The sequence below is a fragment of the Astatotilapia calliptera genome, chromosome 16 (genome assembly GCF_900246225.1).
Source record: "Astatotilapia calliptera chromosome 16, fAstCal1.2, whole genome shotgun sequence".
NCBI lineage: Eukaryota > Metazoa > Chordata > Actinopteri > Cichliformes > Cichlidae > Astatotilapia > Astatotilapia calliptera.
In genome coordinates this window covers 31,794,182-31,814,363 of record NC_039317.1, presented here as the reverse complement: position 1 = coordinate 31,814,363, position 20,182 = coordinate 31,794,182, and the positions used below count along the sequence as shown (strand labels likewise).

At 38.2% G+C, this 20,182-nt stretch overlaps 2 protein-coding genes across 5 annotated transcripts; one reads left to right on the top strand and one right to left on the bottom strand.

Annotated features, from left to right (window-relative positions):
• Position 1: 1 nt before the first annotated feature.
• On the bottom strand, positions 2–7,285 carry LOC113007473 (poly [ADP-ribose] polymerase 9-like). Of its 2 annotated transcripts, XM_026144065.1 has the most exons (9): positions 7,049–7,285; positions 6,437–6,471; positions 4,902–5,822; positions 4,498–4,713; positions 3,476–3,691; positions 3,195–3,255; positions 2,533–3,014; positions 881–1,040; positions 2–759 (listed from the first exon to the last, which is right to left on the bottom strand). In XM_026144065.1, the coding sequence occupies exons 3-9, from the start codon at positions 5,805–5,807 to the stop codon at positions 470–472; spliced, it is 2,331 nt and encodes a 776-aa protein (XP_025999850.1). In that variant the 5' UTR covers positions 5,808–5,822; positions 6,437–6,471; positions 7,049–7,285; the 3' UTR covers positions 2–469. The 2 variants fall into 2 exon arrangements, with proteins under 2 accessions (XP_025999850.1, XP_025999852.1); XM_026144067.1 differs by lacking the exon at positions 6,437–6,471.
• On the top strand, positions 7,284–19,204 carry parp14rs1 (poly(ADP-ribose) polymerase family member 14-related sequence 1). 3 transcript variants are annotated; one of them, XM_026144063.1, is made up of 17 exons: positions 7,284–7,481; positions 7,586–7,686; positions 8,273–8,303; positions 9,876–10,127; positions 10,527–10,751; positions 10,844–13,071; positions 13,283–13,510; positions 13,615–13,836; positions 14,503–14,575; positions 14,838–14,987; positions 15,342–15,404; positions 15,525–15,701; positions 16,291–16,512; positions 16,621–17,235; positions 17,432–17,565; positions 17,809–17,983; positions 18,444–19,204. In XM_026144063.1, the coding sequence occupies exons 1-17, from the start codon at positions 7,304–7,306 to the stop codon at positions 18,731–18,733; spliced, it is 5,364 nt and encodes a 1,787-aa protein (XP_025999848.1). In that variant the 5' UTR covers positions 7,284–7,303; the 3' UTR covers positions 18,734–19,204. The 3 variants fall into 3 exon arrangements, with proteins under 3 accessions (XP_025999848.1, XP_025999849.1, XP_025999847.1); XM_026144064.1 differs by having other exon boundaries at positions 9,873–10,127; positions 14,503–14,569; XM_026144062.1 differs by having other exon boundaries at positions 9,873–10,127.
• Positions 19,205–20,182: the final 978 nt, after the last annotated feature.

Sequence of the window (20,182 nt, the reverse complement as noted above, 5' to 3'; positions counted from 1 at the left end):
ACAATAAATTTTATTTTTAATTTTATTCTGACATCAACACAGGAAAACTGTAACTACTCATGTCCATTATGACTCATTCTCCCATTCATCATGGAGTTCACCACCACCACCATTATTTTATGGACAAGCAAAGCTAGAATAAAGTCTTTTCATATTTATTGTGGTATTTGCTGTTATAATCATGTCTAAATTTATGAAGTCACAAGATGCCACTAAACAAATGAACCCTTTCAATCTAAAAACTACAATCTTGATTGATAAACATGTGATTGGTTCTACTCCTTGCAGCAGTGCGGTGATAAAATAGATTTCGATAACTTGCTGCTGCTATTATTCAGCAATACATTATGAGAAAAATAAGCCCAGTCATTCCTTCATGTTTTGCTACTAATATCCATTATATTGAGTCTATGACTGATACAAACAGTTATTTCTTTCTAATAGTAAATATGCTCATTAAAGATACCCTTTAGACCATTTCGGTATACTTTTTCTTACAGGTGATGATGTACCTGGGCAGGGCTTGATAACTGCTAAATATGACAGAGATGTCAGACACTCCACTCACACTGTCATACCTAACTTTTGGATCTGTTCCTTTAGCAGGTGGCAGAATGAGACCTCGCTGACCCTTGGTGGACTCTCCTGTCAGCACATCAGCCTCCACAAAGTACAGATACTGATCATTTTTCCACATCCAAATGTCCATGGCCTTCTTCACTGTCCTAGCAAAGTAGATACCTTGTCCATATTCTGGGTCTAGATCCAGAGAGAGACAATTAAGTGCTGTTTTCACATGCCTTTATGATATCTCGGTAAGCTTGGTATTATGTATCCTAGAGAATTATCATTAATACAGTTAGAAGAAACATTGTCATACCTTCAGGTGGTGCACACTCTGCATGGAAACCAATTTGGCTAACCATCTGACAGAACTGTGCAGGTATGCGCTGAAACATTTTCTGAGACGAGGAGCACCCCAACTGTTTTTTCTTGAGGTCAAACAGCACCTTCAATATTTGGTTCTCCACTTTGTCCACCTAAAAAAGGAAATGTTTCAGAGGTTACTTAAACAAACTGGAACAAACAAAATAAATTAGTATACTGTATTTCTCAGATTATAAGGCACATTAAGTGAAACAAAGCAGTCAGATAAGTCAAACTTTATCCAACTCATTCCCAATAACTCTCAACACTGTTCAGTTGTTGTTAATGTTGAATTCTCTGGCAGCTTCCCATGTTCTACTGCGTGTGTTACGACCCCCTCTGCTAGGCGTCAGGGAAGGAGTAACATACACGAGCCCCCCAACACAAAACTGAGTAAAGCAAAAGGTTTTAATTACAAACTTTAAACAGAAAACCGACAGGGCTGTTCAACAGACCACTGGGCAGACAATTATTACATAAAGAAAGAACAGTCACGAGTAAAAGTTAAAGGGTAACTAAGGCAAGCTGGCAGCACACAAAATAAAAGCTAGGGTTTTAACAAGCATGTCTCTTAAAAAGTGCCATTTATGGGTCCTCTTACACACACAATACAGTAATATTATGTTGAAGAACAGTACATTTTACTCCGCAAGGCTCCTGACTATGGTAGCCGTAATACTCCGAAAATCCATTAAGCGGTGCGGGTTCTTGGCTTACCAAAGTTGTACTAAAACATTTTTGACAGATTTCTGAGCGCCGTGTACCACATAAAATCGGTTCAAGGTCAGTAAGCACAACCAGAATTCATACATAAGGCGCACCGGATTATAAGGCGCACTGTCGATTTTTGAGAGTGCGCCTTATAGTGCGGAAAATACGGTAAACCACATCAGCTTGTGGAAATAGAACATCTATTGGACTGGAATAGTTCTTTTTCTACTCTTCTGAGCACTCAAAGTTATACAACTTGTGCATTCACCTATTCACATTCTCCAATGGAGAGCAATTTGGGGTTAGTATCTTGCCCAAGGATATTTGGCATGCCTGAGAAGCCAGGAATCAAACCACCAACCTTCTAATCAGTAGATGACCTGCTCTACCGCCTGAGCCACAGCCACCCCTATTTTGAAACTGTTTCTGGGAAGCCAGTATAGGGATCTGTTCTGCCATTTTCAGTTCCATATTTTCACTCTTGGAATCTACTAGAGTAACTTTAGTTCAAAATAATCCTTATTTATCTTATCCTGGATCTTGGTGCAGCCCTTCAGTTTATCTAATATCTGAAATAACCCTTCCCCCTGTTATTTAAAGTTTAAAGCTTTCTTCTGATTGGCTGCCCCCACAAAAATTGAATGTATGCCTGATATCCACTCACTGACATCATACAGCCAAAAGCAAGAAAAAAAATGAGTGGTTAGCATAGCCTGAATCCTGAGGAATACTATGAGATACACTGACCTCATAGTGTGAAACTATAACTGCGTTTACTGAGCATCAATCATTATAGTATACATATGAATAAAAATATAAAAGTTCCATTTACAAGTCATGTTTAAAATGTAATTAAATTTACTAAATGACAAAGCAGGCTTATTTACACTGTACCTTTAATATTATCAGCCCCTCATGTTTGAAGGCAGAGAATCTGTCTGTGAACTCTGGACTTGAGTCATCAACTGTTCTTGTCTTTCTTTCTTTTTCAAGAGATGCTTCATTAGCTAACAGGCACATTTCTGTCTCCTCCTCTTTGACAAACTCCATCTGGACAGTGCAGAGCATGGCCTCCACCTGTAATGCAGCAACTACAACATCCTCAACTAAATCCCCATTTAGTGTTAGGCAGGCGTGACCATTCGTCAGAAACTCTTCGAACTTAACACCCTTTCTGGTTAGACGAGAGAGCTGCAGGTATTGCTTCTCACTGAGGTGCTGGATGAAGTTGTTGCAAATATCAATGGTGCCAGAAGATGTAAAGAGGTCAGTGAGCCATTTTTTAGCCTCATGTATTGATTCTTCAGATGGGCCACACAGGCTGATCTGTGGAGAAGATGCTCTTTTGAAATGAGCGTCTTCTTTGTTGTCATATTCTGATGGAGAAGACAAAAAGAGGAAAACACTTCAAGATCACTATTACTACACATCCAACTATCCATACATAGGGATAGGTTACCAACTGCCCCAGGGCTAACACAGTGCTAAACAACATGTGCGCATATACATACAGTATCAGATTATTCACTCTCTATTTAGGGCCTGCAGTGCTTCACCTTGTGTAAAGTTGGATTGAGAGGCATTGTGCTGGAGATAATTAATTTTGTCCTTAAAAACCTGGAAAGAGATCATAAAAAGATATTTCTTTGTATGAGACGATTCACAAAACATGAATTCAGCTTGTGCCTAACAAACCCCTGCAAGTAGAGTTTCAGACTACTGTAAATGCACCACCACATTACACCTTGCAGATATATCAATATTTCAAACATGCTTATTTGAAAACATTACAGATAATGATATGTTAAAATCTTGACAGATTAAAAAAAAATACAACCTGAAATGTGTCATTGTCAGCAGGAAATATGACAAAGTAAACTTCCATCTTCTCTGGAAAGTTTTGGGCGAAGTTGGCCACTGCGTCGCACATGAGCTGTGCTGCTTCTTCTTTAGTGAACCCGAGGGCTCCTGTGCCAATTGCAGGAAAGGCAATTGACTTGTGCTTTCTTGAAGCTGCCATCCATAAGCAGCCCAATACCGAGTCGGAAAGGACCTATTAGTAAGTGGACAGAAAAGAGATAGCTGGAAAATCTTTTAATAATAACATGTTTGGTGTATTACATTGTGTTTCTTCTCTTCTTCTGTTAATTTTTACCCTGAAGAATTTTCTGTATTTGGGGATAAACATGACCTATGATAATAATTTTAATAGAAGTGTTGGATCAAGAAAACCAGTAAAAAAAATATTTAAAAATATTAGTGTTGGTCATTTATTTTTTAAAGGCAATGACCCAGTGTTACTTAAATGTGAAAGGCAAAAATATTTTAACCTTGAGGACTAGCATTGACTGTGAAGGACAAATTTGAGTCAAATCTTAGTGAATCCAGTATCCAGAGGGCTACAAGGAAAAAGCCACTGCTCCACTAAAAGGACACTGCAGCCTGCACCTTAACAAAAATCATGTGAATGAGCACTAAGTCTGTTGGAAGAATGTTTCCAGTTTATATAGCCTAGAGTTTGTTTTGGGAAAAAATGTATTTCAACATAAGAACCTTAACCTATTTATTTCACATTATGGTGGTAGTGTGGTGGTCTGGACTTGCTAAATTTATTTACAAATCAAATTGTCAAGGAAGGTATCAGAAAGTAACTTGTGGAGAAAATCACTGTCCCTCAGCACACAAAAGGTCTCCAATATAGAATGATCAAAGTAGAATAAAGACAATGTCTTGATTTGGAAAACCCTAAAGTGACTATTTCATTTGAGAAAACCAACCAACATGTTAGAATCAAATGTATTCTGTATGAAGGCAAAAATGGGTAAACATTTCCCCCATAACACTTCTACTTATATATACCTGGCTTGATCCTCTTTTCCCCTTTTCCTTGCAAAAAGTGTGAAACACCTCTTTACAAGCCAGCTTGTAGGGTTTTGTGATGAAGATATGATTTGTTGGAAAGGCCTTTTTGATTTCGTCTTGAATTCCAAATCCGGCTTTCTTCAGCAAAGCAGAAGAGATTTTACCCACACTTAAATCTCGTTCTGGTGATGTTGTATTTACAATGACATCAGTCTAAAAGGAGACAAAATAATCAAATTTTAAAGAATTTATTTAAACAAGAATACATAATATGTTATTACTACATGATGTCTCACTGGAGCTCCATACACATCAAAATCAAAAATTAAATTAAGAACACAATAAACAGCTAAAAGTAAAAGTTCATAATATATTAAGGAAGTAACAAAACAGATTATTACCCTCTGATCCTCAATGTTATCCTTCTTCAATGTCAGATTGACATTTCCAATCAGGATGGTAACACTCGACGTTTTGGCAGCACTTCTGCTGTTGCTTCCTGTTGCCTGGCTGTTTGACATGTGCTGGTTATATTGGTTGTATTGCTTCGGAGCTAGGAACTGACAGCAGGCTCTCTCCATTTCTCTGACTGTTGGCTCATCGTGGTTCACAAAAATGATCTCCTCAAGAGAGCTTCCTCGAGAAAGGTATTCGCAGTATCTTTTAACAGTTAATACAATGGTGTTTGCACATTTTGGCAAGGGGTAGTTAAACAACCCAGAGCTTATAGCAGGAATGGCAACAGTGTGCAGATGATGTTCCTGAAGCCTGTGAAGAATGTTCATGATAGCTCTCTCCAACAGAGGTTCAGCACGTGAAACTTCAAAACCACCAGGGTTATATGGCAGTTGTGGACCTACAGCATGAATAATCTTCTTGCATGGCAGCGACCCAGCATTAGTGACAATTGCTTCTCCTGTTGGTAAGGAACCATATTTTTTAGTGTAATTGTCACTCTCCATTTGGATTTGAGGACCACCAGCTTCACATAGGGCTTGAGCAAGGCCAGCACCATGCTGAAGAAAAGAGTTGGCAGCATTGACAACAGCATCCACTTTGAAATTGGTGAGATCAGCCTTCCACACAGACACTGTAACACCTGAAGGCAGCTTGACAGAAAACCTCTTCTCTGGTGCAACGGTCTGTTTTTTCTGCTGTCCAAAACTTATATCACTGTCAAAATCCACACCTTCGAAGGTGGCCACACATTGATATTTGATATCAATGATATCACTCAGAGCAGGTCCACATTGTTTCACAATGTTGAGGTTAAATCCATGAAGAGGAATATGTGATTTAAGAGCCATGGTTCCTGTAGAGATCTACAGAAAAAAATAACTAAATGATCAATGGAGTCATTAATAATGACTAACTAGTACATTTTAATTAGCTAAACATTTCTCATCTATGGACCTCTGAAAGGTTATGTAAATATTCTAGTAAATATCAAGAAATTCATGATTATTATTATTATACTCATCATTAACTCTAATTTGGTAATTTTTCATGTTATATTAGGTTTAAAAAATGTTTTTATTTGAAAAAACAGTGATATTTACAAGTGAGACCCACTGTTTAGTGGCAGTGTTTATTTAAAGAATATCATCTAATATCAAGACATAATAGTTTTTAGTTCCTAAATATCAGTACTGGCATCACCATCAGTCCCAAAATTATCAGTCAGTCTCATATCAAACCAAAAGGAACATTAACGGGACTGTCATCAAATCAAACAGTAACTGCAGAGAAATTATCAATTAAATCAGAACATTATAGAATTAAAGCGTAGGCCACAAGTTGAGTATGGTTGAAACATAAACATGTTAATCATGATACCAGTGTCATTTCATGAAATTAAAACATGCAGGTGTGGGGTCTTAAATATCCTATTTCAACACAGGTAAACAATACATCTACATGGTTGCAGGTGACCTACCTAGTAAAATACGGTAAATTGCTGTTATATCGTCACTGCAGCAGAGGGAGACAGAGACAAACAACAGACACTATTAGGCCAATCAGAAATAATTTACCTGCTCCAGAAACAAAAACGTGAAGAGAATTTTCAGTGTGCTTGAATACCGTTTGACTCTCCGTACAAACGAACTTTACTATTACATTTGTAAAATTGCATAGAGAAAGCAAAACTGAGTCAGTAAGGCATCAGGTTTTTGTTTATTTATTTATTTATTGCAGTTCACTCACTACTTGTGCAGTGCATCGCATCCGGTCTACAACCCCCACAGAGTATAAACATCCTACTACATAGCTACATAGCTTCCTACTCTAACCTTATTCAGAACTTACTATTACCAAGTAGGCCAGTATAATTGAAGAAACTGTCAAACATTTGACGTTTTTGCGTCATTTTTATACAGTGAAAAACATCACGAGCAACATAACACCAACCAGTCCACAAAAGTTGCTGTGTGCTGGTGACTGGCGAAACCTAATCCATGAACGACACACACATTTGTGTAGCTTTGATAAAACGTAGTTTTAGTTTAAACGAATTAAGAGGTTTATTGCGCAGAAGCCAGATACTCACCGTCGCACACTTTCAGCTGGAAAGTACCGAAGTGAAGGAGAAAGTGAAAGAATGAAAAGAGGGCGCGGACGTCTCCAAACTGCCTCCGTGGACTGCAGCCAAGTGTAAAAAGGTGTTTTTCAGGCCTTTCTCTGTAGCTGCACCCCGGTCTGAGCCAACCCTTCAAGGCCAAACGCCACAACACGCCAATAAAAACTGCGTTTCGTTTCACAGGAAACAAAAGTGAAACTAGTTCAGAGCAGCCGGCCTGTGAAGATGGCCGGCGTACACTCCTATCCTCTGCTCGTTGAGCTCGAAGAAACCAAAATACCCAGATTAAAAATCAAGTTAGTGAAATACTTTCAAAGTAAGAAATCTAACGGTGGTGGCGAGTGTGAGGTGGAGTATGAAAATGGCAGCAGTACGGCGATGGTGCGCTTCCGGAGAGAGGAGGGTAAGTTTGTCACAATAAAGTCATGTTTGCTTTATTTAAGCAGCTACAATATTACTTATTATCAACGGAGTTATGTGGTGACATGTGTTTGTGCTGTGTCACAGATCAGAGAAACGTTCTGGCCAAAGAGTCGCATCAGATCAGTTTGGAAAAAGGCATTTTGAAGCTGACGGTCCGCTTACCCACGGAAGAGAAATCATCACGGGTGCGAAAAGTTTGTCATGAATCATTTATCAACAACTGTTCTCTTCTGTGTACCTCAAATCTGTTCTTATATTGACGATGCTATTTATGAGATAAGGTTTCACTGTTGATAGTGCGCCGTGAAACCTGCGCACCTCTAATTTCTGTCAGACCCTCCTGTTCTCAAAAGGAACTGCGAGAATATTCAATTATTCCTCAGCTTTGTGTGACCCTTGAGCCCCTCTACAGACTCCAAATTATCATTCAGTTCCATTGAAATCTGACCATGTTGATCTTTTACTGGAAGTCATGTGACTTTATAAAGCTAAAGCTGTGCTGCACACTGCTTCTCTTCCTGCCGTGCGGATATTGTAAAAGTCAAACTCACTGCTCGGAAAGCATTACTGGGTGCGGTTTTCCTGACAAAGCTGACAATGAATTTGTTTGCATGAATTATTTTTTGGACACACACACACACACACACACACACACACACACACACACACACACACACACACACACACACACACACACACACACACACACTCGCTCGCTATAATTCTAAACAAATGTGACTAACGTGTATTTTTTGTATTTTCTTTATACAGGAAACTCCATCTGATAAAGATAAGAAGAAATGTAAGTACTGAGTGAGCAGAACTGTGTTTATAACCACTAGTCTAAAAGATCAGGAAGTCCTTTCACTTGTCCACCCCTATAGTTTATCTACTTTTAGTATACACCACTGTCCACTTTATTAGGTACACCTTGTTAGTATCCTATTGGACCCAAATTCTGACCCTAACATACAAATATCATCAGATTAATCAGACATTATTGTCCAGTTTTGGTGAGTCTGTATGAACTGTGGCCTCAGTTTTCTGTTCTTAGCTGACAGGAATGGAGAACAGTGTTGGTCTTCTGCTGTTGCAGCCCAGCTGCTTCAGTCTGTGACATGTTGTGTTTTTCAGCATCCCTCAGTTGTAACAAGTCGTCTGACCATTATCCTCTGATGGCTGAGATCACCAAGCCATTGCTGCCCCACAGAACTGCTGCTCACTGCATATTTTCTCTTTTTTGACCATTCTCTATAAACCCTAGAGGTGGCTGTGTGGGAAAGCCCCAGAGCTTCTGAAATATTCTGATCCGCCCACCTAAACACCAACAACCACAATATATACTAGAAAATCTCTAGATTACACTCAGCAGGCTAACTGTGCCAATGTTAGCTATTACTGCAATACTTTGTACATCTTTGCTTTGAGCCATTACATGCTTTACTGATGGCTAAAGTTAACGCCATTTGAAATCATTTAGTATCGTAGGTAAAGTAATTTCACAAGCTAGCATTTCTACTTGGTTATGATTTTACTACTGATGACTTTCACAAACAACATTCTGTTTTCCAGCTAGTTGTTAACTTAACACTTCACAAATCTAGCAGTGCTACTTTGTGACACTGGAAAAGCTGAGTTAACACAACAGCCCTGGGCGTCTGATTAATCAAGTGATCTCATCCACTCGAGGCAGGTTGTCTCAGGTAGTTTTCTCAGACATTCACTTTTTTTTCAGATGAGTAGCAACTCCCCACCACCAAACACAATTTGGAACTAATCAGTGTTTGTATTGTATTACACATCCAGCATTTCCTATTTGGCTTGCCTTTCATTTATACTGTTTTAGTTGAGTTATTATTTGAAGTTAAATATTTGTATTTAACTGATGAATTCAATACGTGTGAGACCATGGAAAGTACCTCAGGTTCTGTGACCCTTTCTGAACTGTATTTGCTAGATAGCTTGTGATTTGTCTGTCTAGCTAGCATTAGTAAGAAAACAAAACAAAGAAAAAATGAATCTGTGAATCAAAAATTAGACAAGCTGACAAGCTTTATGTGATAAAACTGCCTCTTTCTCAATAAAATATCCAAAGCTTCATGCTGTTTTAACATAGTGTGCTTTACACTTCAAGACTGGTAGGATACACTAGATGTCTCCTAGACATTACGTCAATAAGACCATACAAAGTCTGATTATTTTTTTAAGTCGATATTAATGATTATTCTTATTTTAATTAATTTATTGATTAGTGTGAAGCAATAGCTGTGAGTGAAACACCAAAATAAGTAATTAAAATATAAGTGTTTTAAGTCTTGCACTATCTAAAAAGTATATGTTTGTTACACTTGGCCACATTTGTCTTTAACAGCAGATGTTGCTGCAGACAAACAGGCGAGTGCTGATAAAAGCAACCCGACAGTTCAAACAGAAACAGAAGGCGGAGACGATGATACAGCAGATGAAGAGCCATGTTCCACCTCGGCCGTTTTAGGGAATATTCTTGATAATACCAACCAGGAGTTCTTGGAGATGCTGGTGGAAAACATCACTAAGTCTCATGACTTCACTTTGGAATTCTTTCCTGACATCTCCTCTGCTGTGGTGACTTTCCAGAGTGGAGAAGGTACCCATTTCAGAATGAAAAGTTCTTATTTATGATATGATAATATAAAGTTTAACCGGCCGTTTGATGCTGAAATCTGTATTGCATAACCAGGTCCAACACTCATTAACATAAAACAACATAAAAATATGCCACAAATGTAATAAAGGAATTTTCCAGGACAATGTGGCCATTTTATTTTCCTGAGTTAGAATGACAAAGTTTTCTAGCGCACTAATGCACAGGATAGCAAAGCAACACAGACTACTGGTAGTGTAATGTACCTTGCTAATTATAAATGTGCTGATACTTCATTCTGAAAAATGGGTGTACTCATTATTAAATCAACAAAGAAGATTTATCCTGCAGAATTGTTTTATTAAAAATGCCTTAAACCGTTTTTTAATCTCTATTTCACAGAAAATGCTAATTTTGTGGCAAAATGCCCCCAAAACAAAATGTTCACCAAGAAGGGATTTTCTGTTCAACCTCTCGAAGTCACAAAGCAAGTTCTAGTTGACGACATTCTACACTTCAGTGAAGAAGTTCTTCAGCTTTATTTTGAAAATGAAGGTGGGGATGTGGAAGAGGTCTTCCTTAATGAAGCGGAACAGTCTGCTGTCATCACATTTAAAGATCATCGAGGTAATTTATTTACACTACACTGTATGTTCCTGCAAACCTACAGTAATAACTTGTGAATAATAATATACAGTATGTTACATTCTTTTTTCCAGCTGTTCAAAAAATCTTCAAGAAGAAGCATTCCATAAAAAAGGAAGAAATCAGAGTTTATCCTTTTTATAAAAGTCTGGGAGTGGCCCTCTACGGCAAAGACAAACCTGCACTAAAACTTCCCGCTGCCATCTCAGAGCCCATTGACAGTGCTGTCCTCAGATACCTAGCTCAAAATACATCAGCAGCAGAGGCCATTTGCAGTGAAATGGAAAAACATTTCTGCATCGTGAACCTCGGCCAAACTACTGTGACTTTGAGTCCTGTATCTTCTTTACTAAAGCAAAAGAATGCCAAAGCCATCCTCAAAGTATGGACTGATACTGTGAAGTCAGCGTTTGCACAATCTGTGTCAAAGTTCAAATCTGTGAAGTTCTGTCCAGATTCAGATGCATTGAAAGAGTCTGAGAAAAAGATCAGAGAGATGTTACTGAATGAAAATGTGATTGTAGTACCTGATAAAGACAGAGGTGCTTTATCAGTGGCTGGTCCTGTTAGTGATGTCAACAGACTGGAGAAATCTCTTTCTGAAATTATTAACAAGATTGCAAAAACGATCCACAGGGACAAATCAAGTAAAACCGAAGAGATCAAAGTGTCACCATCAGTTTTTCATCTCCTGTGTCAGGATGGCCTCATGGACAACCTTCTACTTGTGTATCCAGAGGTCAAGTTGTCACCAGAGAGTCCTAATCTGAAAATAACTGGTTTGGGGGAAGAGATTAATGCAGCAAGCAAAGTTATATTTGATGCAGTACTTGCATTAAAACGACAGAATCTGGAAGTAGATAAATATGTGCTTGAACTGTTGAAGGATGAGCAACAAGAGGAGCTTACAGGTGCTCTCTTCACATCTCATCGAATAAACGCAGCGTTTGAAATCAGTGGAAACAGGGTGCAGCTCCTTGCTGTTTCTGACACAGATCTGTCTCATGCTCAGGACCATCTAGGACAGATGTTAACAACTCAGTACATTAATGTTGAAGACAGTAATGTCCTGAAGAAGCCAGAGTGGCAGCAGCTGGTCAGTCACTTAGAGCAGGCTAACAGTAAGCCATGCAGAACTCGAATCAACACAACTGCTCAACAAGTCGTGGTGTCAGGCTACAAGGATAGTGCCATAAAGGTTCAGCATCGGCTTGGTGACTTCTTAACACAGAATGCTCACATAGAAGAAACTGTTGTGGTCAAAGCTAATGCTGTCGTTAAATACTTGGAAGAGTTCAACACATCTTGGATGGAGAAAGTGAAAGACAAGGTGAGAGTGTCCTACAGAAATGAGGCCATCTGTCTGAGTGGATCCAGAGTGAATGTGACACATTGCAAGACTGTGGTTGAAGGTGCCGTCTCTGCTGTAGTCTTTGACAGTCTGAATGTTTACAAGTCTGGAGTGAAGAAGCTCTTCCAGGAAAATGAAGCTTATTTTTCCACAATCAAAACTAAAACTGGTTGCCTGGTTCAACTAGTTAATAAGCCAGGTGGTGGACAAGACAACGTTAAACAAGTACCAACACCTTTATACCAACTTAAGATGCCTGGAGGAGTAGAAATTGCTGTTTACAAGGCAGATATGTGCACTTACCCAGTGCAGGCAGTTGTTAGTCCATTTAATCAAGACTTGAAACACAGTACTGGTCTTGCAGCAGCACTTTTGAAGGCTGCCGGCCCTCAGTTACAAGATGAATTTTACAAAATGAAAAAAACAAAGGGTCAACTCAAGCCAGGAGACTGTGTCATAACTGATGCAGGAGGAACACTTTGTTGCCAAAAGGTCATCCATGCTGTGGCACCCAAGTATGAAAAACCACAGCAAGCTTCAGCTCAGTTGAACAAAGTTGTTAAAGGAAGCTTAGAATTTGCTGAGGCCCACGGATGCGTCTCAGTAGCTCTTCCATCTATTGGCAGAGGAATGCGCTGCTTTCCCCTCAAGCAGTGTGAACTCACCATTGTTAAAGCAGTGAAGGAGTACTGTTATGAGAACTATGATGACATTACCTTGCAGAAGATCCATTTCGTGAACAATGACGACATTGCTGTTCAGGATATGGTGGCTGCTGTCAGGCAGGAGTTTGGAAACCTCAGTGACTCTCATTTTCAACAAACTCCTCATCTCACTGCTCCCACACAATCAGTATCACAGTCTACTGGATCTGACCTGTGTCTGAATCGTGTGCAGACCAAAGAAGGCGTGGACATCGTTCTTACAAAGGGAAACCTAGAAGCTTCCACGGTAATTCAGATTTTGGCTGTTTATATCTAATTAAAGTGAATAATAAATAAATTAAGAGGCAAATTGTCCAGTACAGGAACCAACGACTGCATGCATTAACTATTAACATGTTGCTATAAAGTGTCTTTATGTTGAATAAATTTCAGGGGTTAATCTGGAGGGGGGGTAGTACATGATAAATATGTACTAACAGTCTGCTAACCATTTTTAGACGGAGGTGATTGTGAACACTGTGTCTTCAGACCTTGACCTCAACAGAGGTGCAGTCTCACAAGCCATCTTGCGCGCAGCCGGACCCAAACTTCAGCAGTTAGTAGATGCGCAGGGTGCTACTGGAAATGTTGGTGAGATCATTATTACTGATGGCTGCCAACTAAAAAGCAAAAAAGTCTTTCATGCAGTCGCACCTCACTATAAGGATCAAGCCACGTCTGAAAAGGTGAAGTACCTTACATTATAAGGTAAACGTTTAAGCTTCGAGGTTAAAAAGCCTGTTTGATCCAACTTTCATGATGAATGTCTTTATATATAACTGTCTTACAGACTTTGAGAGGAATCTTTAAGGACTGCTTGAACATGGCAGAGGATAATAATCTAACCTCCATATCCTTATCAGCCATTGGTGCTGGAAACCTGGGTTTCCCAAAAGATCTTGTAGCCTCTTTGTTGTTGGATAAAATCTTAGAGTTTAGCAAAAAGAAACACCCCAAGCATCTGAAGAAGGTCGTGATTGTACTTTACCCCAGTGATACACAAACTATCCAGGTAAGAAAAAATAACAAGCTTTGAAGCAACACATTCTCAGTGCTAACCAGAAATCTTTTAGGTCAATTAACCATCAGCATTTTTAACCAGTAAAATCTATTTTTCTTTTGTTTCCATTGTAATCTTCTTTTGCTGGGGGTAGAAGTGACCATATGGGGACAATATTATCATCTAATGCCAGAAAACCTGGCATACTGCATCCATATACTCTGATATTTTATCTCAGAGATTTTTATACTTTTTGATCACTGTGTAGTCATTAGACAATTTTAGCTACCCTATTGTTTTTTTTTATTGTTGTAATTTTAATGTTTATCGTACATGTTAAATCTCAATGGGACTACTTGTATAATTGAAGGTTGAATTAAAAAAAATAATTGGCAACAAGTAACAAAAAATTAATTAATTAATAAAATACTAGTATTTAACTCATCAAAACGTCTTGGAAGGCTGTTAGTAATATTAACCATGTTGACTCAAGTTAGCAGAGATAAAGTACAGCACACAAATGAACACACATATTTCTTCTATGGGCATGGGGCTTACTTTTGGAGACAGCCTCCAGTAGTAATTAAACTTGTTCTGTTGTGTTATTTAGTTTCAGGTTTGGTGTCAAATTGGTGAGATTCAGTTGAAGTAATCGCTCTTCTTTTTTTCTGTCTGCAGGCTTTCAGTGATGAATTTCAGAAGAAGTTTCCCAGCGCCTCAAGTGGTTCACCAAGTTCTACACAAAGTAAAGGCAGGCAACACTGTTTGATATGCAGTTGCTATATAATGCTACCAAATAAAACAATACAAACTAAAAAAAAAATGGATGTATTTTTGCCTGTTTTCAAAGAAATGTAACAAAACAGTTAGTACAAACATTTGTACTAACTGTAATAATAAACTGTATTATTTGTCCATATCCTAATGGACAATTAAATTAGTAGTCAAAATTAATGAAGTTCTGTTTTGTAATAATTTATTGCTGATAATTCTTTATTTTCGTCCATTTCCAGGAGGCCCCTTCTCTAAAATCACCTCAACCTCAGACATGCATGAGACCAAAATGGGCAATGTGACTATACAGGTAGTAACAGGAGACATAACCAAGGAGACCGCTGATGTCATTGTCAACTCCTCCAATGAAAACTTTACTCTTAAGTCAGGTAAAAAAACTTTACTCTTAAGTCATCATAGTAAGAACTACAGTGCTTGAGCTGTGCCAAACCGTTAACAGCGGTTGTTATTATTTTTTTCCTGCTCTAAATATTTATTTTGACATATAAATATTAAAGATATTATAATAATATTTAATTTAATATTATATATTAGACATAATATATATTTATATATTAATATTTAGGTACAATATAGAGGATAATATGTAAATATAGTCCACATCTTTAAAGTATTTTTAGATAATAATACACAAATAAGAAAGAAGGTCACAAAGTAATTGTATCTTTCAGATTATATGTACAGTATGTATTCAATGGTGATGTAACCTTTGCCTTCTCCAGGAGTGTCTAAAGCTATTCTAGAAGCAGCTGGTCCGGCTGTTGAAGTGGAATGTCGCAACCTTGGTAAGAAATCACACCAACTTTTTATAACGCTGTAACTCAGAGTTGGCACCAGATAGTATGGCCTTGTACACACTGAAATTTTTAATAAGACTCATTAACATACGTTACCTTCACCTTTAGGTGCTGAGCCCAACCCAGGCATGGTATTGACGAGCCCCGGTAACCTGAAGTGTAAAAAGATCCTCCACCTGGCTGGACAGACAGACCCAGTAAAAATCAACAAGACTGTGAAAGATGCACTCCAGTTATGTGTGAAAAGCTCTTTCACCTCTGTATCGTTTCCTGCCATCGGCACAGGTGAGGTTTAGAAAGCATTTTGTCACTGACAGGTCACATATGTAAATGTCAGTTTTAGGCCATGATATTTTTTGTAGGTTAAGCTAAAATATGTTGACAGGCTTGTGCTGTACTGGAATGATGTAATTCAGGAAGTTGTGATGAATGCTATGATTATAAAAGCCTCCTAACTTCCTACTGAAGCTTTCTAACTGATAAACACAGGCTGATGAATAATCCTCTGTTTTCAGCCAACTAAAGGCATTTTGTTATCTTGGGGTGAACTGTTTCCTCAAATGTATGACATGTTATGCTCTTTCTCTATTGACATATTTGCATTAGAAGGAGGCGTTGTGTATTTAAATACAATTTAAAATACTTTTATTAGATTCTTTGGATTTAATTTGCAGTCAGTTTGCATTTAGAAAGATGTGCATTGAGAGATACATCAAATTTCCTTATCACAGAACAAATTTAACATCAAGTTCAAAGAAGGTTTATGGAGAAATTTTAGAGCCAGGAACAGTGATAATAGTGTTTTAATGGTGTCATCTGTCGATGTGGCTCGCCCCAGCAGTCTTCAATGTGTGTTGTCCCTTTTTTTTTTTAGGTCAAGGCAATGCACAGGCAAGACTGGTGGCTGATGCCATGTTGGATGCAGTGACTGATGTGTTGAGCCAAAACACTGCCAGCCCCCTGACTACAGTTCGCATAGTTATTTTCCAGAAACCTATGCTTAAAGACTTCCACAGCAGTATGCAACAGAGGGAAGCTGCTGATCCCGATTCTAAGGATAAAGGAGGGTGGACCTGGGGATGGAGCAAATTCAAATGTAAATACACAGAACAAAGAGCTTTTGGTTTCACATTCTCAAATCACATATCTCTAATCAGTTTCAAATGTTAAGTTCTTATGTTGTTTTTGAAATTTGTTATTTCAGCAATCTTTACTGGTGGAAGTGCTGACAAACCAAAGAATGACAAAGATTTTGTCATTGACAGTCTGAAAGTGGAGGCTACTTGTTTCCACATTTGCGGTGACACACAAACCAGTGTTGACTCTGCAAAGAAATGGATAAATGACAAGATATCCCAAGAATATCACAGCATGGAAATTGGAGACAATGCCATCCTTTGTTTCTCTGATGCAGATCGACAGAAAATTGTTGACATGCAGAAGACCATGGACATCAGCATAAGGACTGAAAGCAACAAGCCAAAAGCCACAATCACTATTGAAGGACTCAGCAGGGATGTGCTCAAAGCTAACACTGAAATCATTAAAATGATGAGCAGGGTGAGAGACGAGGAGGAACTAAACAGGAAAGTGGAGCTGGCCAGCGCTGCGGCAGACTGGCAGTATCAGCAGTCTGGGTTCCAGTTTCAGAGTTTTGATGAAATGACCAACTTCCACCTCGAGGAAGCACTGCAACAAAATTTACAAACTGTAAAAGTTACAGTCAAGGGTCAAGATTACACTGTCACCATGCCAAAAGGACCTGCAACTGACAGCCAGGGAAATATCCTGGAGATAAAGAGAATTGACAAGCTAAAAGGTATTTTAATAAAACCAAGAGATTTAGTCCTCTCAAAGTAGTAATAAGAGATCAGCAGTGTGTTAGCATTTGAAATCTTGCATGATTTCGCCTACTGGTAGGTCTCTCAGAGTTTTCACTACTGAAAGCTGAAATATCTCCCCAAAAGCTATACAAGTTTTATTTTGTTTTGTTTTTTTAATTAATTTGTTACTAGGTGATGTTCCTGAAAACTGGGAACAAATGAAACCTAACGCCACCAATCAGGCTTTCCCATTACAAGCTGGGACACAGGAGTATGATGAAATCCAGAAGCTGTTCCAGGCCTCGTGCAAACAAACCATTATCAAGGTAGCATCAATCACATTGTCTATTGTTTTATCACATTAGCATTAGCCAAGTCAGATTACGAGATTAAAGTGTTTTTTCAGGATTAAGTAAATTTACAATGCAGCAGGTGACACAATTTATATCTCAATAAACGACATTAAAATGTTCATTGAAAATGTAAAAGTTGCCCAGTAATATTCAAGTGTTAGTAGATTTGACACATTGTGACGATGTTATGTAAATTGTTTCTTTTCTTGCTCTTAGATTGAGAGGATCCAGAACCCTACATTGTGGAGCGGTCTACAGGTTAAGAAGCGTGACATGGAGGTGAGAAATGGTCACCAGAACAACGAGAGACGTCTTTTCCATGGCACCTCCGAGGACACTGTGGCTACCATTAATGACCGTGGCTTCAACAGGAGCTTCGCTGGAAAGAATGGTGAGACGTTTGTGGGCATTTATTTTGATTTTGTTAGAGAGCTCATAATAGAGACAAGGTGGGAAATGGTGGAGATACTGCCCATAAAGATATATTTAGATTAAGGAGATAGCAGTAAGCTAAAAAAAACCCCAAAAACAACTACTAACAGAATTTATCTCCAGGAGGTCCCAGAAGACTAATTAATAATAAATAACTGTTTTTTTGGTCTCTACTGGAAACATGAATTTAATGTTACATGCCTGTTTGGTCATAATGCTCTTAAGAGTTGCAGGTTATAAACACTTTCAAAAGAAACTTTGATTTACAGAAGTTTCTCTGATGCTTCATACCAATGCCATATGTTCAAATTTTAGTCTTTGAGAATATCTACTACTGCTACTGGTAGAACAATAATAATAATAAAATAATAATAATAACAGAAAACATGTTTTTCATTGGCTTTCTCTTCTATTTTCAGCTGCATGCTACGGCAATGGAACTTACTTTGCTGTCAATGCAAGTTACTCTGCCAGCAATACCTACTCCAAGCCTAATCAGAACGGGGAGAAGTTCATGTACGTCTGCCGAGTTCTGACTGGGGACTTTGCTCTTGGACAACAAGGCATGATTGTACCACCAGCAAAAGGCACCAGCACCATTTCCACTGACCTGTACGACAGTGTTGTGGACAACATGGCCAATCCCAGCATGTTTGTTGTCTTCCATGATATCCAAGCTTATCCTGAATATTTAATTAAATTCAAGTGATGCAGCTAGTGAACAAGATTGCAAATCTTAACTAGAGATCACCTTACGTCATTACATATAAGGTGATTACGTTACTCCATATTTTTATTCTTGGACTCTCCTCGAGTCACAGTTCAAAATGATTACATTAGATGAAAGATTTTAATTTCCAGTACATTAAAAAACATGTAAGAACATCAGCATCAGCTTGATTTAACCAACTATTATACAAGCATTAATCAGTGAATGGAAAAAAATATGAAAGCATTACAAAACAAAATTTGTAATGCACTTTGTAACAAAGGTTTACATGTTAATGCAGGTAAAGCTCAGATTAAGAATCACTTTGAAAGGAAAAGTTTAAAAGAAATTAGTTGCTGCTCACATAAACAAACCTGCAGAAATGATCAAGCACAACAATTGTTCTGAATGTTTAAAGTATAACAAATTTAAAGTGGCTTATGTCTGCTTGATGTTGTCTCTATTTTTTTCCTCTTGAAGGTAAGCTATGATTTTGAATTTTTAGTTTTTTCAGTTTTCCAAATAGCATCTGTTCCTGTAGAAATGTCTTTCTACATTTGATCTTTTCAATGTGTATGTTTTTTGTTTTGAACCTGAAAAACAGAAGTGTGACTACTAACAGAGATGCTGATTAAAGTTTTGTTTCCTCCAGTCAGAAGTAATAAATATTCAATCTCTCTCTTTTATCCAATTCCTAAGGTTTGTGTAAATTGATTACATAGTGTGATCTATTGATCAATGTGATTTTTTTTGAGCAGTAAAATTGAATTTGAAGACATTTTCTGTAAGCAGTACGGAATCTTATTAATTCTTCCACAGTACACAGGAATGTAATGTCATTATTAAGCATGAATTTTTACTCCCAAAGACTAGCCGCTTCAGAAAACATTTTACTTTTAACAAAACAGCAGTAGCACAAGACGTATATATGTGTGTGTGTCTCCAGAGCTCAAAATATCACCGGAGAGTCCTAATCTGAAAATAACTGGTTTAGGGGAAGAGATTAATGCAGCAATCAATGTTATATTAGATGCAGTACTTACAGTAAAATGACAGAATCTGGAAATAGATAAAAAATATGCTTGAACTGTTGAAGGATGAGCAAGAAGAGGAGCTTACAGATGCTCTCCTCCTGTTATGCTACAGTATAACTGTCATGGTCCTGGGCCATGTTGGCCCAGTGTTCTTAGTTTTCTTGTATGTTTGTATTTTGTTCCCTGTTTAGGCTCTGTTTCCTGAGTTGCCCTGTTGTGATGTTCCCTGAGTGCTTTCCCTTTGTGACTCTCACCCCCTGTGTGCCCCTCTGTGTATTCATGAGCCCTCGTCCCCTTTCGTGTTTATTCCGTGTCTCCCCTGCCCGTTATGTTGGTGTTCTCCCCGTGCTCTCTCTCCTCCTGTCTGAACCTCTGTCCTTCCTGTTTCACCTCTACCGTCAGTGTTGTGTTCACT

Coding starts and splice junctions, on each gene's coding strand:
- LOC113007473 (XM_026144065.1), bottom strand. CDS start 5,807: ATGGCTCTTAAATCACATATTCCTCTTCATGGATTTAACCTCAACATT. Junction 3,015..3,194: donor TCAATCCAACTTTACACAAG/GTGAAGCACTGC, acceptor CTTCTCCATCAG/AATATGACAACAAAGAAGAC. Junction 760..880: donor AGAGTGTGCACCACCTGAAG/GTATGACAATGT, acceptor CTCTGGATCTAG/ACCCAGAATATGGACAAGGT.
- parp14rs1 (XM_026144062.1), top strand. CDS start 7,304: ATGGCCGGCGTACACTCCTATCCTCTGCTCGTTGAGCTCGAAGAAACC. Junction 14,576..14,837: donor AAGTTCTACACAAAGTAAAG/GCAGGCAACACT, acceptor GTCCATTTCCAG/GAGGCCCCTTCTCTAAAATC. Junction 17,236..17,431: donor GAGAATTGACAAGCTAAAAG/GTATTTTAATAA, acceptor ATTTGTTACTAG/GTGATGTTCCTGAAAACTGG.